Genomic DNA, 16,178 nt, shown 5'->3' with positions numbered 1-16,178 from the left:
GACAGTGGCCAGTCACACCTGGCCCTTTTGCGGGTCATGGACAAACGCCCACGCCACCTGGCCCTGCCCTAAGGTAGCACGCTGAGGCTTCGAACCTGGCTGAGGAGGCCCAGCCCTTCCCCTCTATCCAGCCTGGAGATGCCCTCGTCCCGCCCTCGGAGGGTTGCTAACTCTCCCACTCACCTGCAGAAGCAGCACGAAGTAGTCCACGGGGCGGTTGCGCTGGTAGAGGTAGTGTTCTGGGGCTTTCTTGTTTTTCTCGTCAAACTTCAGCTCTTGGATCACATTGGGGTGTTTGAGGAGCCGGAGCAGGATCTTCTCCGAAAGGTACAGAGATTTAAAGGGCTCCACTTCTAGGGGAGATAGGGAGGCAGTGCGGATTAGCAGCTGGGAGAGTCAGGATGGGCAAACCAGGCACATGTCTATAGCCACCTCCATTCATGCTCTGCGGTATCGAGCCGGCAGGGCTCTTGTGAGTCTCAGGTGGAGTGGGGGGTGGGGGGTTGTGCACCTCAGCTTCTCCCCATGCCCTCTGGGGATATGTGTCCCTGTGCCAGCACCCTGGAGAAAATAGGTCACCATTTTGGAAATGTCACTTTTGCTATTAATTTTCTTCTTGGTGTTATTTAAAGTTGAGTGTGGCCTTAAAAAAGAAGGCAGTTTTGCCACTTGCAACAACATGGATGAACCTGGAGAATATTATGCTAAATGAAATAAGCCAGACACATAAGGACAAATATGTATGGTACCACCTATATGATGAATCTAAAATAGTCACGCTGTGTGTGCCTCAGTGGCTCAGACGGTGGGTATCTGACTCTTGATTTTGGCTCAGGTCATGATCTCAGGGTTGCGAGACTGAACTCCTCATTGGGCTCTATGATGGGGCTGGAGCCTCCTTAAGATTCTCTTTCCTTTGCCTTCTGCCCCTCCCCCACCTTTGTGCACACTCTCTCAAAAAAAATTTTTTTTAAAGATTTATCTATTTATTTATTTATTTGACACAGAGAGAAAGAACACAAGCAGGGGAGCACCAGGCAGAGGGATGAGGGAGAAGCAGGATCGCTGCTGAGCAGGGAGCCCTATGTGGGACTCAATTCCAGGACCCCGGGATCATGACCTGAGACGTTCAACCAACTGAGCCACCCAGGCGTCCCTCTCTCAAAAAATTCAGTGGTTTAAGCCGCTGCCTTCGGCTCAGGTCATGATCTCAGGGTCCTGGGATCGAGTCCCGCATTGGGCTCTCTGCTCGGCAGGGAGCCTGCTTCCCTCTCACTCTCTCTGCCTGCCTCTCTGCCTACTTGTATCTCTCTCTGTCAAATAAATAAAAAAATCTTTAAAAAAAAAATTAAAAAAAAATTTTTTTTAAAGTAATGAAACAAATCAGTCAAACTCAGAGAAGCAGAGAGTAGCACCCCAGTTAGCCAGGGCTAGTGGGAGGGGGACATGGGCGAGGTACTGGTCAGAAGGGGCAAAGTTTCAGTTATGCAGGATGAGTAAGTCCTGGAGATCTCCTGCATAGCTTAGTGCCTGTAATTAGCAACAGTGTATTGTATATGCAAAATTTTGCTAAGATGGTAGATCTTATGTTAACATAGGAAAAATAGTAATAAAGAGGGTGGGAGGAAACTCTCAGAGGTGATGGATATGCTTATGGCAGCTTAGCTCCAAACTCCTCAAGTCATATATGTTAAATACATACCGGTTTTCATATGTCAATCTTACCTCAATGAGATGGTTCAAGAAAAAAAGCAATGGTAAGAGGAGCACGGATAAGCAAGCTATGTGAACAAAAAAGGCTTTATTGCTATCATCAAATGAAATAGAGAATTTAATCTTATTGGTATGACATGTATCTGTTGAATGAAATGAAATTACAAGTTAACACAGAGTTAATTACTTAAGTGATACGTTCCCCAAAATGTGAAGCCTTGTGGTATCAATTTTCTTATTAACAGATATTATTATGTTATATTATTGTTATGTCATGTTAGGAACAGACACAGCTGTTTTGCTGTGACAGGCAGCCAGTAGTTAAATCTGTAATTAGGACTTGAAAACTACTTTCAAGAAGCTCCAATTTAGGGGCGCCTAGGTGGTTCAGTGGGTTAAACCTCTGCCTTCCGCTCAGGTTATGATCTCAGGGTCCTGGGATGGAGCCCTGTATCGGGTTCTCTGCTCAGCGGGGAGCCTGCTTCCCCCTCTCTTCTGCCTGCCTCTCTGCCTACTTGTGATCTCTCTCTTTCTGTCAAATAAATAAATAAAATCTTAAAAAAAAAAGGACCTCCAATTTAAAATTTTCTACTTCTTAGCATCTTGAACAGTCCTAGCACTCCTAACACAATAAATAGATGTTGGACTAACTGACAATTGAACTTAGTCATGGGTATTATTGTTCCAAGTCAGCACCTTATTTATTCCTGGGTGAGAAGACTAGAAAGTTCAAAGACAAATAGTACCTTCTTTATAAGAAGGGGAAGTTTGTATTTGGATCTTCTTTTTTTTCCCCTAAAGATTCCAAGATTCACAACTGACTTCTGTATTTTAAGAACCTGTGTAGCTGGGGTGCCTGGGTGGCTCAGTGGGTTAAGCCTCTGCCTCTGGCTCAGGTCATGATCTCAGGGTCCTGGGATTGAGCCCCACATCAGGCTCTCTGCTCAGCGGGGAGCCTGCTTCCACCCCCCTCTCTGCCTGCCTCTCTGCCTACTTGTGATCTCTCTCTCTATCAAATAAATAATTAAAAACCTTAAAGAAGAAAAGAAAAGGAAAGGAAAGTCACTTTTTGGGGCACCTGGGTGGCTCAGTGGGTTAAAGCCTCTGCCTTCGGCTCAGGTCATGATCCCCGGGTCCTGGGATCAAGCCCCACATTGGGCTCTGCTCACTGGGGAGCCTGCTTCCCCCTCTCTCTGCCTACTTATGATCTCTCTCTCTGTCAAATAAATAAAACCTTAAAAAAAAAAAAAAAAGAACTTGTGTAGCTCACAAGCCTATCTGGTCCTGGGAGGGTACTGACCCCAGGCCTCCTTGCTGGGTAGGACAAGGCCTTTCCCTCCTCAGCAAATCCTCGGGGGGCACCCCAGCTCCAACAAGATGGAGCTTGGCCTCAGGCTCCTGCCAGAAAGCAAGGGGAGGAAGGGAAGAGAGCAGCAGTGGTTTCTTTAGCTCTTTCCTTGAGTAGAAGAGAGAAAAGCAGAGCTGAGTTGTACTCACTTTAGTCCTAGAAGATCAGGCCTGGGGCTGAACAGTATGTGGTCTCCTGCGGCCCAACCTACAGCATTCCCCCTCCCTGGAACAGTGATTTTCCTTCTCTGCTGTGCACTGGAATTAGGTTGTGAGATACGAACGTGATTGGTGTGTGGGTTTCACCTTCCAGATCTGCTTTCCTTGTCTGGGAAGGAGACGGAGGAGGGGGGTGGGGGCCAGAGTCATACCTGTGGCCATGAAGCGGTGTGTGGCCAGCAGAAGCTGGGGGGAGATCTTCACCCTCATCTCCGAGTCAGAAAGCTTGAATAGGGAGAAGTCGTGCCGCTTCCTCTCCCGGTGTGGGACCCTCTGCTTTTTCCGGTTGTCAGCTGCAGGGTCACAAAGTGGAGATATCAGAATCAGTCTTCCCACAGTCATATGGGAGATAGATCCTTTGGGATCCTATGAATTTCTGTGACATGTCAACTGTAGGTAACCTCACGACTTCTCTTTCCTGGGGGGCAGAAGGATGCTACTAAGGGGTAGAAGGTGGGAGATGCTGCCAGGTCTCAGGGCTATTTACACTGAGGCGGTGTGGAGTGGAAGGGGGGAAAGGCTGGCCTGGCACCCCTGGGGGCAGGTTTCTGGTGGTGGCTCCCCTCCGTACCAGCTGTGAAACTTCTCTGGGCATCAGAGTGTGTGCTCATTTTCATCTACACAGTGAGGTTCAAAAGTAGCAATAATGCTTCTGCTTATCCCATGTGGTTATTCTGAGACTCCGAGCAGAACCACCTGTGAAGTGCCTACAAAATGGCATTCATGTATGAGGGACTATTCTTCTCAGCATCAGGGGAGCTGGTGGAGCCCAGGAGGTTTCCGCCTCTTGCCCTTCTCCTGTCCCCAGAGCTGGGTTCACCAGGTCTCTTCCTGCTGATTTAAACCATGCCCTGGGCAGTATCTGAGGCATGTCACCCAAGGAACCTGGGTGGTCACCTCCTCTTCCACTCACAATTCTCCTGCTTCAACCCTAGCCTTGCCCCAGGCAAAGGACTGGGGAAAAAATCTAGAGAAGAAGAAAGGAGAAGGAATGAGCACAGCCCTGTAACTTACAAAGTTGGGTTCTCTAGGCGGGGGCCCTCAGGCAGAACCTAGGGGAACTTTAGATGTCCTGAGATACTGATGAAGAAAATCTGCATTTTCCAATTTAACTTTTTCTCCCTTCTTTTTTAAAAGCTTGTTCTAAAAAAATATTTTCTTACGGGTAGGGGGAATGTTTTCTTTGGTCGGGTGTCTTTTGCTTTCCCTTGGTTTTGAATAAGATTTTGAAACGTCTTGGGCACCTGGGTGGCTCAGTTGGTTAAGCAACTGCCTCCAGCTCAGGTCATGATCCTGGAGTCCTGGGATCGAGTCCCGCATTGGGCTCCCAGCTCCACAAGGAGTCTGCTTCTCCCTCTGACCTTCTCCTCACTCATGTTCTCTCTCTCGCTGTCTCTCTCTCAAATAAATAAATAAATAATATATATATATATAAAATCTCTTAAAAAAAAAAGATTTTGAAACGTCTTGCCTACTTCACAGTGCTACGGGGAGCAGAGAAAGGGATTTGGGTTTTCTCTAGACTCGGCCTGGAGACAAACAGGGTTAGGGGGAATTTCAGTGCAGACTGAGTGGACACAGTGGACACTGAAGGGAATGAATCCTAGGAACAAGGAACTGGGCCCCTAGAATCTGCCTCCCCGGTATTCTCCTTCTCGTTTTGGAGCTCACTTCAGCCCCACTTTTTGGGTTTCCCTCTAGAAGACAGAAGGTGCCCTTCTATGGTACTGAGGTCTTGTGGGTCTATCTTGGACTCTGAGCTGCTGCTTTAACACCTCTTTTGCTCAGGTAGCAACAGTGGCAAGAGGCTGACCCAGCTGTCCTGTGGGTCAGGGTCAAGTGAGAAGAAACACAGTATTCCTGGCTCCTTGGCCTTCACACAGCTCTTATGGAATCATACCAGCAGCTTACTTATAAGGGCAGGAAAGCCCTAACCCACTCCTTCAGAAAGAGGATTGCTCAGCAAGACAGCAGCAGATACATGTGTGGGATCAATTCTTTTGCTCTCACAGAGGGGTGAGCAGCCCTCTGCTTTATAGCACATATTTGCCTAAATATCCCCTCTCCCTCCTCTACCAGAATGCCACTTAACATTTCTTCATTGGAGAACCATTCCTCATTTCCCTCTTCATTCCTATTATTTTAATAGTGAGTATTTGGAGCATTAAGGTGGTTAAATGCTGGAGGGGGAGCACATTTATTTATTTATTTATTTTAAAATTTTTTCAGTGCTCCAAGATTCATTGAGAGCATGCTCATTTAGACTACCATCACCACTATCAGCCATCAACACTGTAGTGTGACTGCCTTCCCCAACAGATCTATTGAGATAGATGGGAATTCTAAATCAGAGAATGGGCTGAGGTTGGGGGAAGAAGGAAATGGGGGTGGGGTGTAGAGGTTAACCCCTGTTTGAAGAAATTGGGCCTGGCCAGGATATCAGAGCAATACCAGGTACTGTGACACTCTTACTGTATTTTGTCAGGGCCTGATCCATCTTTGGGGTTTGATCTCTTCTAAAGGGACAGCAGTCTTTCTGTACCACTCACTGCCTTCCAGCATTGAAGTTTTTTGTACTGGGAGCTGGTTTTTGAATGGCTGCTTCTAGCATACTAAGGATAGGGGTCTTGATGGAATGAGTTATCTGAGGTAGGGAAAATGGACTGCTGTCTCAAGAAGTGAAATTCAGAGGAGGAAACACTTCCTGGCCTAGGGACTCTGGTAGATTTAGATAACACTCATATCCCACAGACAAAGCTAGCCTTTGTAATGTTTGCAAGCAAAGCTTTGATAAGGCTCAGTAACAGAAAGCAGTCCCTGTCTGCATAGAGTCCATATTGTTCTTGAGAGGGGGTGTGGGTAGGAGGGAAGGGGTGGGAAGAGAGAATGAGAAACCCGGCTGCAGGGCTGGAAAAGCATGAGGGAGAAGAGTAGCGTCAAAGAAGGGCGTATTTAAGGCTTTGGCTTAGGTTGTGTGTGGGCAGTCTCACGTTGGTCCCTGCCGCGCTGGTGTTGTGGTGTGGGCCGACTGTGAGGGCAACCCCAGGGACAGCTGGGGTCTGCGTTTAGATGGATGAAGAGACAAAACCAAAACAAACCAACACGGGGTGGAGCGAGGGAGGGAAACAAGGGCAGAGTGGCCACTCAAGGCACATTTACTGTCTTTTACTTCCTTTTCCATCCTAAGGCCAGGAGTTCTCCTTTTCACTCTTGGCTTGGTTCCCACAGGTTCCCTCCTGACAAACATTTAGCTAGCATATTCTCAGTGACTCAGAGTGACTCAAGCCAGGGTATCTTGCCGTGCCAGCACCTATCATTTGGAGGCTGACTCAGCAATGCATCGGCTTGTCCCAACATCCTTTCACACAGTATGTCAAACTAAGCCAACTCTGAGAATCTCAGAAGAAATGGGATGACCTTGGACAGGAGCCAAGGCCATGTACTTACTGTAGAGGTCAGTTTCATCCAGGATCTCTGACTTAATGATCTCCTCTATGATGTCCTCCAGGGTGACAATTCCCATCACCTCATAGAAGGGGTCTCCTTCTCCCTCATTGTTCACCCGCTGGACAATGGCCAGGTGAGATTTTCCTAGAGAACAAACCAAGTTCCAGTTAAGGATCTGGAATATTTTTAGAAATCTTTCCTTACGAGAAAATTAGACAAAGTTGCTCTGTGGCTAATCTTGGGACTGAACTCATCTTAGGACCTCCTTAAAATATGAAGTTTGTGTATAAGCTCCTACAAATGCAAATCTTATGCTTTTTTTTTAAAAAGATTTTATTTACTTATTTGAGAGCAAGGGAGAACACGAGCAATCAGAAGGAGGGGCAGAGGGAGAGGGAGAAGCAGACTCCATGCTGAGCAGAGAGCCGGGCATGGGGCTCTATTCCAGGACCTTGGGATCATGACCTGAGCCGAAGGCAGATGCTTAACCAACTGAGCCACCCAGGCCCATCCAAACCTTATACTTTTATATCTCTTTCTTTTCTAGAGAGATTAATTACCTAATAAACACGAGCCAGTTAACTTTTTTCTTTTAGCTTTCACATATTAACAAGTACATCTAAGCTGAAGGAGGATGAATAACTTTATTTTTTTATTTGACAGAGAGATCACAAGTAGGCAGAGAGGCAGGCAGAGGGGAAGGGGGAAGCAGACTCCCTGCTGAGCAGAGAGCCTGATGTGGGGCTCAATCCCAGGACCCTGAGATCATGACCTGAACCGAAGGCAGAGGCTTAACCCACTGAGCCACCCAGGTGCCCCGAGGATGAATAATTTAGTTGAAAGAATGAGAATTTGGAATCAAAAGAAGTAGGTTAGCAGTCTTTTTTCCTCCTCCAAATTTCCCCCATAACTATCCCAGTTACTCTCTGTGCAACTGACCCTCGGCAAATCGTTTAACCTCTACTGAGTCTCTGTTTTCTCATCTAGAATTAGGGAATAATACCGGTATGGTGATTTTATAACTTGGCCCCCAATTCTTTGATACACCTCCTACTGAAAGGTGTGGTTTATATATCCTTCCCTTGAGTCTGGGCAGACCTGTGACTGCTTTAACCAACAGAGGCCAGGGATGTGTCTGCACGGATGCTTCTGAGGCTAGGTCACAAAAGGCATGCGGCTTCTGCTAGAGAAATGCTCCAAGAAGTCTGAGGCCACGGTGGAGAGGCACATGCAAGTCTAGGTGCTTAGGTGACAGTTCCAGCTGAGCCTGGCCTTCCAGCCATCCCACCACACTGCCAGACAGGTGAGTGGGAGAAGCTCTGTTGGCAGTGGATCCGCAACCTCAGCTGATCCAGCCCCACCCACTGGAGGCCTCCCCAGATGCTTCAGCCTTCTCCGGCTGCAGGCACAGATGCTGCCAAGTAGAGATAAGCAAGTCCTGCTGGACCTCGTCCAAATTCCCTACTCAAAGAATCTGTGAGCATCATAGAATGGTTGTCACTTTATGCTTGTAAGTTTTGGGGTGGTTTGTGAGCAGTAATGGCAACTAGGATAACCAATAGCCGTAGTCACTGTGGGGCTCAGACGACCTAGAGGGTGCGTGAACGTGCTTTGTAAACTACAGTGGTCACAGGCAGGTAGGAATCTTTATTGTCCAACAGGTGAATAATAATAGTTAATGTGTACTGAACTCTCATAGTGAGTCAGGCACTGTTTGGAGGGCTTTGTGTTTACCAACTCATCTAATCCTTATAACAACCCGAGATAAGTACTGTTATTATCCCCATTTTATAGATGAAGGGACTGAGGCACAAATGAGTTAAGTAACATGCCTAAAGTTACATAGGCTGGAAGTGGCATAGCTGGACTGCAAACCCAGGTTACTGGACTCAGTCCTAAAGTGGGGACTGAGTCTTACGGTACAGTCCTGCAATCCTGCTTTACCTTCGTTTGTTTCTATCTGCTGATGACACATTTCCTGTTCCTATTTCTAAAATGCAAATGTGGGTGGTTCTTTTCCTTGGGTGAGAGACATTAAAGGGGAAAAATCTAGGGTACTGACTTAGAAGTTATTCTTGCCTGAAAAAAAAAAAAAGGGAAAAAAAAGGAAGTTCAAGCTTTATCAGTGTTACCCATCATAAGCTTGGCCATTGCTAAAAACATCAGATAAAAGGAGTAGTCAGCTTGCTGGAGGCATAATTAACCATTAAAATTATACACATGAACCTCTGTATCAGATACTTCAAATCACAGGATAGGTACCTATCGGGAATTTTAATTGGAAAGATGGGATTTGTCTCATTCAAGAATAGTGTCTCATTTCTTTTCCACCTTCATCCTGTCCTTTGACTGTCTCCTGACTGGTCTGATCATTCCACTGGCCTGCTCAAAAACCCTCAAAATGTCCATAGTATGCACAGAATCAAATCGAGACTCATGGGTTTGGTATTATCAAGACGGCAAAATGCCCTGTTCTCCCCTACTCATTCAATATGCCAGGTGCGCCATGTTACCTTCACCTCCCCGACTTTGTCCGTGTGTACTTTCTAAGGCTTTGTGTCCTCCGGCACCTCCCACTCCATCTCCACTCTTCAAGTTCCAGCTTAGGGGCCAGATCCTCAAGAAAGTCCTACCAGATTTGCCTCATTCTGAATCTGAACCAATCTCTCCTTGCCTGTGTTTCAAAACCCGTGATAACTCCATTAGAGCATTTGTCCCAATTTGCTGCTTCTCTAACTAGCAGTGTGTGTGTGTGATCTACTGGACAATGTTTCTTCCTTAGGCCATAAGCTCCTTCAGGATATACACTAAGATAGGGTACCCTCCATATAACAGGAGGCCAAATACGTGCCGGATGAACTGAACTAAAATGAACGAACATCCATAGTTGATACAATAAATGATATTAAAACCAGACACTAAAACCTTTATTTTTTGATAAAATACAATGTATTTAAGTTAAAATTTAAACTCTATATCAGTGGTTCTAAAATGATCCTTCTTTGAAACAACTGCAACTGTATTTTGTAGCTTAAATTAGATTATGTTAATTGTTAGAATGTGCTCAATTTAAAGGGTTTTTCCTCAACACATTGTTCTAAAACTTATGGCACCTGTTCTCACTTTCCTGCTAACATGTGCTAACGGATGACAAAAGACTAGTATAACAGAACTCTTGGAAAAGTGATTTCTTAAAGTATTTTCTGTAATTGGATAATTTCTATAGTGTGGAGCTTGGAATATATATAATAAAGCCATATTTCTGCCACTAAGAGATTAGTTCATGTAATGGGATTAAATAAATGAACATTTTACGATGCTTCAAAGAGGGGCATACCCTCTGTGTGAAAATCAACCATTGGTCTACACTTCATAAGGTCAGTTTGAGGATGTCCACTCTGTGAGCACCAGGGAATAGAAATGTTAAGTCCTAATTGTATAATATTCAAGACAATACACTTACATAATCTATTAGAAATATTTTGTAATTCACAATTAGCCTTTCTGATCTCCTCAAATGCCTGCAGAGATCTACTAGACAAATGAAGGAAGTTGTTCTTTCTTGGGTACAGACTGAAATAGGAATCAGAAATCGCATAACATCAGAAACCAGCTGTGCTCATGACACACAGACCTGAGGTCCATCTTCTCCCAAAAAGGTTGCCCTTTAAGAAACTCATCTCCCTGTACTCCTCTAGGCCTCCAAAGGGTTGGGGTTGGCTCCCAGTGAAGCCAGTCTTGAGACATGGACAATATAGTCACTCCTTCCCACCACAGCACTTTGTACAGATCTCTCTATGGCATTAATAACAACAATAATAGCCATTATTATTATTATTATTATTATTATTATTATTATTATTAGCAGCAGCAACATCACAGCTACTTCTCTGCTATTATCTTCTCCAGGAGCCAGGCATAATTTCACCACACTATTGTGATTTCCCCTCCTATGATGGCAAGCTCTCTGAGGGGCAACAGCTATGTTCTACTTAACCTCCATTTCCCCAGAATCTAAGCATAGCACATGGCCCATAGTAAGAGCTCCATAGCTAGTGGGTGACAAATGGATATCCATATGCAAAAGAATGAAGCTGGATGCCTACCTCGCACTGTACACAAAAGTTAACACAAAATGAATCAAATGCCTAAATATATGAGTGAAAACTATAAAACTCTTAGAAGAAAACATAGGAGTAAATCTTTATGACCTTGGCTAGAAAATATTTTTTTATATTTTCTATATTTATATTTTTTTATATTTCATATATTATATTTATAAGACACCACAAGCACAAGCAACCAGGAAAAAAATAGATCAACTGGACTTTAGAATGCTTTGAGAATGTATTTAACGGACTACCAGCAAATCCTATATCTGATAGGGAGCTTGTATCCAGAATATATAAAGAAAATTTACAACTCATAAAAACACAACTCAGTTAAAAAGTGGGCAAAAAATGGAACTAGACAGTTACTGAGGAAGATATACAAGTGGCCAATAAGCACATGAAGAGATACTTAGCATCTTCATTATTAGGGAAATGCAAATCAAAACCCTAAGGAGATGCCACGTCACACCCACCAGAATAGCTATAATAAAAAAGTTAGTTACAAATGTTGATACGAATGTGGATAAACTGGAACCCTTAGACATTGTTGGTGGGATTATAAAATGAATTACCTGCTTTGGAAAAGTTTGGTGGTTTCTCAAAATATGAAACGTAATTTATCATATGATTCAGCAATTCTACCGAATCCATATATGGGTGTATACCCATACTTCGGTAAACACCCATGCAAACCGAAAGCATATGTCCTCCCCAAAATGTGTACAGAAAGGTTCATATTAGTTTTTTTTTTTAGGTTCATATTATTCTTAATAGTTAAACCGTCAAAACAATTCAAAAGGGCATCAACTGATGAAAGGATGAATAATACGTGGTATATCCAGACAATGCAATATTATCTGGCCATAAAAAGGGAATGAAGTAGGGGTACATGCTACAACACAGACAAACTTTGAAAACATTATACTGAATGAAAGAAGCTAGACCCAAGAAGACACACCTTATATGATTCCATTTATATGAAATGTCCAGAATAGGCTAATCTATACAGAAAGAATGTAGATTAGTGATTGCCAGGAGCTAAGGGAAGAAGGGGATGGGGAAAAACTGTGGGGTTTCTTTTGGAGTGATGAAATGTTCTAGAATTGGATAGTGATGGTTGCACAATTGACGGCCCACTGAATTGTATACCTTAAAAGGGTGAATTTTATGGTATTGGAATTTTATCTCAATAAAGTTGTTATTAAAGCCAATTGGGAAAAAAAAAGAACTGGTGCTTGAATGAGCAGGAAGTCAGTGGGTGAGTAAAAATAGGACTGGTTTCATAAAAAGAGAATAGGTTGAAATACAAGAGTAATACTGGTTTGGACACAGGTGGTGATGCTGGTCAAATGCTAGTTTAGAGCACTTGTCATTTTGTGCTCAGATGTGACAGAGACCAAAAGCAGACAGAGGTGTGGCCATCAGGAGAATAGGAATGGGGGAGAGGTCACCATCTTGTCAATTTCTGTGGTGGTGGAGAAGGCAAGCAGGGATGAGGGTTTGTCGCAGCCGGGAAGAAAGAATCTAAGAACAAAGATCTCTTTAAGACATAATAAGGCAAGAGGTAATGTTTTACATAGAAAACTTGTGAATGCTACTGCTTTATGAGGTACTATGTCCCTGGACCACACTACTGTGGCACTGAACACCAACAGTTGGGAAATTTGGGAGCTGAGTTGAACAATACAGACACAGAGGATTTTATGGCAATGTACTTTCTAAAAGTTAAGGCTACATTTGTCTCTGTTGTAAAGAGTATATTTTATTCTGGGTTTATTGGTGTTCTACTTTTGAACTGGTATCTATAGACACTCTGTCCTCTGGCTTGAATCCCTGCCATGTTCCTGGTGTCCAGTCTCAGCAGAGGCCCCCAACTCTGTCCTGATGGTTTGACTTGCCAACATGCCTTTCCTGGCATCTAGCAGTGGTGAGCTCCTTAAGCCTCGGTTTGCTTCTCTCCAGCCTGGACTAATTTCTCTCAGCCTCTGATTTAGAGTCTCTAACTTTAATGCTGTCCACACCCTACTGAGACACAAAGTAGAGAAGACATTCCTATGGCCAGAGTTTTGCTTGGACCACAGCATTAGGATGGTTTTGATTGGAATTCAGTCAATGGGGTCAGTCACAGCTATCTGGGATTAAGTCATATTATAGCCCTCCATTAAACATAAGACCCTCTAAGGGCAAGACCTTGGAATGCATTTCACTAGTTCAATGGTTGACAACACTGGAGGTACCGTAGGATCATCTGAGAAGCTTTGATGTTCTAAAGACTGGATCCCGGGGCGCCTGGGTGGCTCGGTGGGTTAAAGCCTCTGCCTTCGGCTTGGGCCATGGTCTCAGGGTCCTGGGATCGAGCCCCACATCGGGCTCTCTGCTCGGCAGGGAGCCTGCTTCCTCCTCTCTCTCTGCTTGCCTCTCTGACTACTTGTGATCTCTATCAAATAAATAAATAAAATCTTTAAAAAAAAATTAAGACTGGATCCCACACCCAGAGATCCTGATGTCAACCATTTGGGGTGGGCCCATGGCATCAATAGTTTAGAACATTCCCCAGGGGATGCTAATTCTCAGCCAAGGCTGAGAACTACTAGTTGGTATATAGTCATGGTTCTCAAAGTGTGCTCCCTGGACCAGCAGCATCAACATCACTAGAGAACTCGTTAGAAATGCTAATTCTCAGGGCCCACCCCACCCCTAGTAAATCAGAATCTCAGGGGTTGTGCCCAGTGATCTGTGATTTAATAAGCTCAACAGCTAGTTTAGATGCAGGCTAAAGTTTGAAAACCACTGGTTTATGGGTAGTCTCTAGCACTCTGGTTATTTGTTGGATGACTTACTAATGAGGAAGAAAAACAAGCACTGAGATGTCTAGTAAAATCCTGGTCCCTTTGGTGCACCTGGTTTAAGTTGCCAGATGCTAAGTACTTAAGACAGAAAAGAACCTCCTGGAACAAAGGGTAGCTAGAGTAGCAAACTGATGTGTGTGCTCTCTCATATGTGGTGGTGGTTATGGCATTTGGTTTGACACTGGGCAGAGAGTGAGTGTTGACTGTTTAATGCTGCGCTTGAAAAGGGGTTTCTTACAGCTTTTGTACCAATCACCTCTGAGACAAGCTTGAGGTACTGCACTATTGGTTAGGTTCTTGGTGTGTCTCACTCAGATCAATAAAATTTCCCACTACTGAAAATCAAACCAGTCACTTCTCTTGTCCCCCAAATCCAAAGTATGGTTCTAGTACTGGTTTCTGGAAGTAGCCTATCTCATCACCACAGGCATCAACACACCCAAACTGCACGTCACATTTCTTAGAAGGACAACTAGGTTTTCAAGCATTGCTTTTAAAGCAATGGTTCTCAACTGGGTTGATTCACTGCCCCCCCACCCCTCCAACCAGGGGACATTTGACAATGCCTGGAGACAAATTTGGGTTTTCACACTTGGGGTGGGGAATGCTACTGCAATCTAATGGGATATGTTAGAGCATCCTACAATGCCCAAGACAGCCCCACAACAAGGAATATCAACAGTTCTGAGTTTAGAAACCTTGCTTTAAAGAGACAGAAAGTCAGTAAGAGGTGGCAATACCACAACTATATTTCAGTGTTGGAAGAAGTGGAAATATTCCTTAAGGGTTTTTAATAAATATACATCTAGATGGTTTAGGCACATCACAGAGAAGACCTCCTAAGGCCTCTGTTAGCATATGCCTTGAAAAAAAAAAAAGAGGGCAAATAATTGATTTGCTTCCTTTCTCTTTCAAAAATAGCTACATGCACTTAGCTAAGGTAACTGTTCCCAAGATAAAATTTAGAAGCTAAGACAAAAGCATAATTGCTTGGAAACAGAGAACTAAGGAAAGCAGAAATCATTTTATGGTTTTATGGGCTTTGCCTCTCTTATGACCTTCACCTTGTAAAATACATTGACATTTGCTATCTTTTTATTCTCCCTGGTGTCCCTGCAACATCTCTTACTCATTTAGTATGCAGCGCTGAGTGCCTCTTCTTTCTTTGGTCTTGGGAGCCCTCTACCCTGGAGTGTCTGAACTCTAGTGTGTTCCTGGGAGCAGCAGCACTGAACCTCACCTGGGCACTTGTTCAAAATGCTGGTTCTCAGGTGCCACCTCTGACATACAGAATCAGGACTTGGTGGGGAGGTGCGGCCCAGACAGCTGTTTCAGTGATATCCCACGTGACTCTTACGCACACTGCAGTTTGAGAAGCACTACTTCTGACACCTGCTACTCCATGTAGAGCCCACGGACGAAGACTTGGCATTACTGGGAGGCTCGTGAGAGCCGTGGCAGCTCAGCCCCATCCCTGCCATCTGAGTCAGAATCTGCATGTCCTCAGGATTTCCAGGTGGTTCTTATGCACATTTGGGTCTGAGAAGAACTGGTCAGGACCCTGGTTTTCTTCCCACCCTTACCACTGACATGCTTCTGTTTCCACTGTGGATTCCTTCAACCTCACCTAAAGGTAAATATAGCTCAAAGGCTCCAGCTCAGATTCTCAACCATGGCTGCAAGTGGGAGTCACCTGGGGAGCTTTAAAACCTGTTGATTAGGGGCGCCTGGGTGGCTCAGTGGGTTAAAGCCTCTGCCTTCGACTCAGGTCATGATCTCAGGGTCCTGGGATCGAGCCCCACATCCGGCTCTCTGCTCCACAGGGAGCCTGCTTCCTCCTCTCTCTCTGCCTGCCTCTCTGCCTAGTTGTGATTTCTCTCTGTCAAATAAATATTAAAAAAAAAAAAACCTGTTGATTACCTGTGTGCCACTTGCGGAAGTTCTGGTCTAACTGGCCTGGGGTACAGTCCAGGCACTGGGATGTTTAAAGCTTCTTCAGGTGTCTCTACTGCACAGTTAAGAGCCTCTTCTCCAGTTCTTGATCCTTTGCTCCCCTCTTCTTGATTACAGATCCCAGCAGAGCCCATCACTTTAAATATCACCCCTACCTCGCCCCTGAGGACTAAATTTATATGCCAGCATCAGTGTCTAGTTTGACCTCCCATCCTGGTTTGTTTTTTTTTTTAATAGATCTTATTTATTTATATGAAAGACAGAGAGACAGCAAGAGAGGGGATATAAGTAGGAGGAGTGAGAAAGGAAAAGCAGGCTCCCTGTTGAGCAGGGAGCCTGATGTGGTGCTCAATCCAGATCATGAACCTGAGCTGAAGGCAGATGCTTAACGACTGAGCCACCCAGGCACTCCTCTCCCATCCTGTTTTAAACATTTTGCCTGAGTAGTCTCCTTGTCTTGTCAAAATCACTTATCACAATAGGATCACATGATTTTCAAGGGCCGCTATCCTCGTTCTTCTTGCCCCTTCACTATAGT

The 16,178-nt window shown here is 44.6% G+C and overlaps 1 protein-coding gene across 4 annotated transcripts in view; it reads right to left on the bottom strand.

The window, feature by feature from the left end:
- The window catches only part of CNNM1 (cyclin and CBS domain divalent metal cation transport mediator 1), a 58,944-nt gene that overhangs the window by 27,913 nt on the left and 14,853 nt on the right, over positions 1-16,178 (bottom strand). For all 4 annotated transcript variants that reach the window (XM_046027809.1, XM_046027811.1, XM_046027807.1 and 1 more), the window contains exons 2-4: positions 6,727-6,870; positions 3,432-3,572; positions 184-353 (exon numbers count right to left, since the gene is read on the bottom strand). In XM_046027809.1, the coding sequence (XP_045883765.1) occupies positions 184-353; positions 3,432-3,572; positions 6,727-6,870 (455 nt within the window). The remainder of the gene's footprint in view (positions 1-183; positions 354-3,431; positions 3,573-6,726; positions 6,871-16,178) is intronic.

The sequence above is a fragment of the Meles meles genome, chromosome 13 (genome assembly GCF_922984935.1).
Source record: "Meles meles chromosome 13, mMelMel3.1 paternal haplotype, whole genome shotgun sequence".
NCBI lineage: Eukaryota > Metazoa > Chordata > Mammalia > Carnivora > Mustelidae > Meles > Meles meles.
The sequence above is the reverse complement of the archived record's forward strand: the minus strand, read 5'-3'. Positions and strand labels throughout refer to the sequence as shown.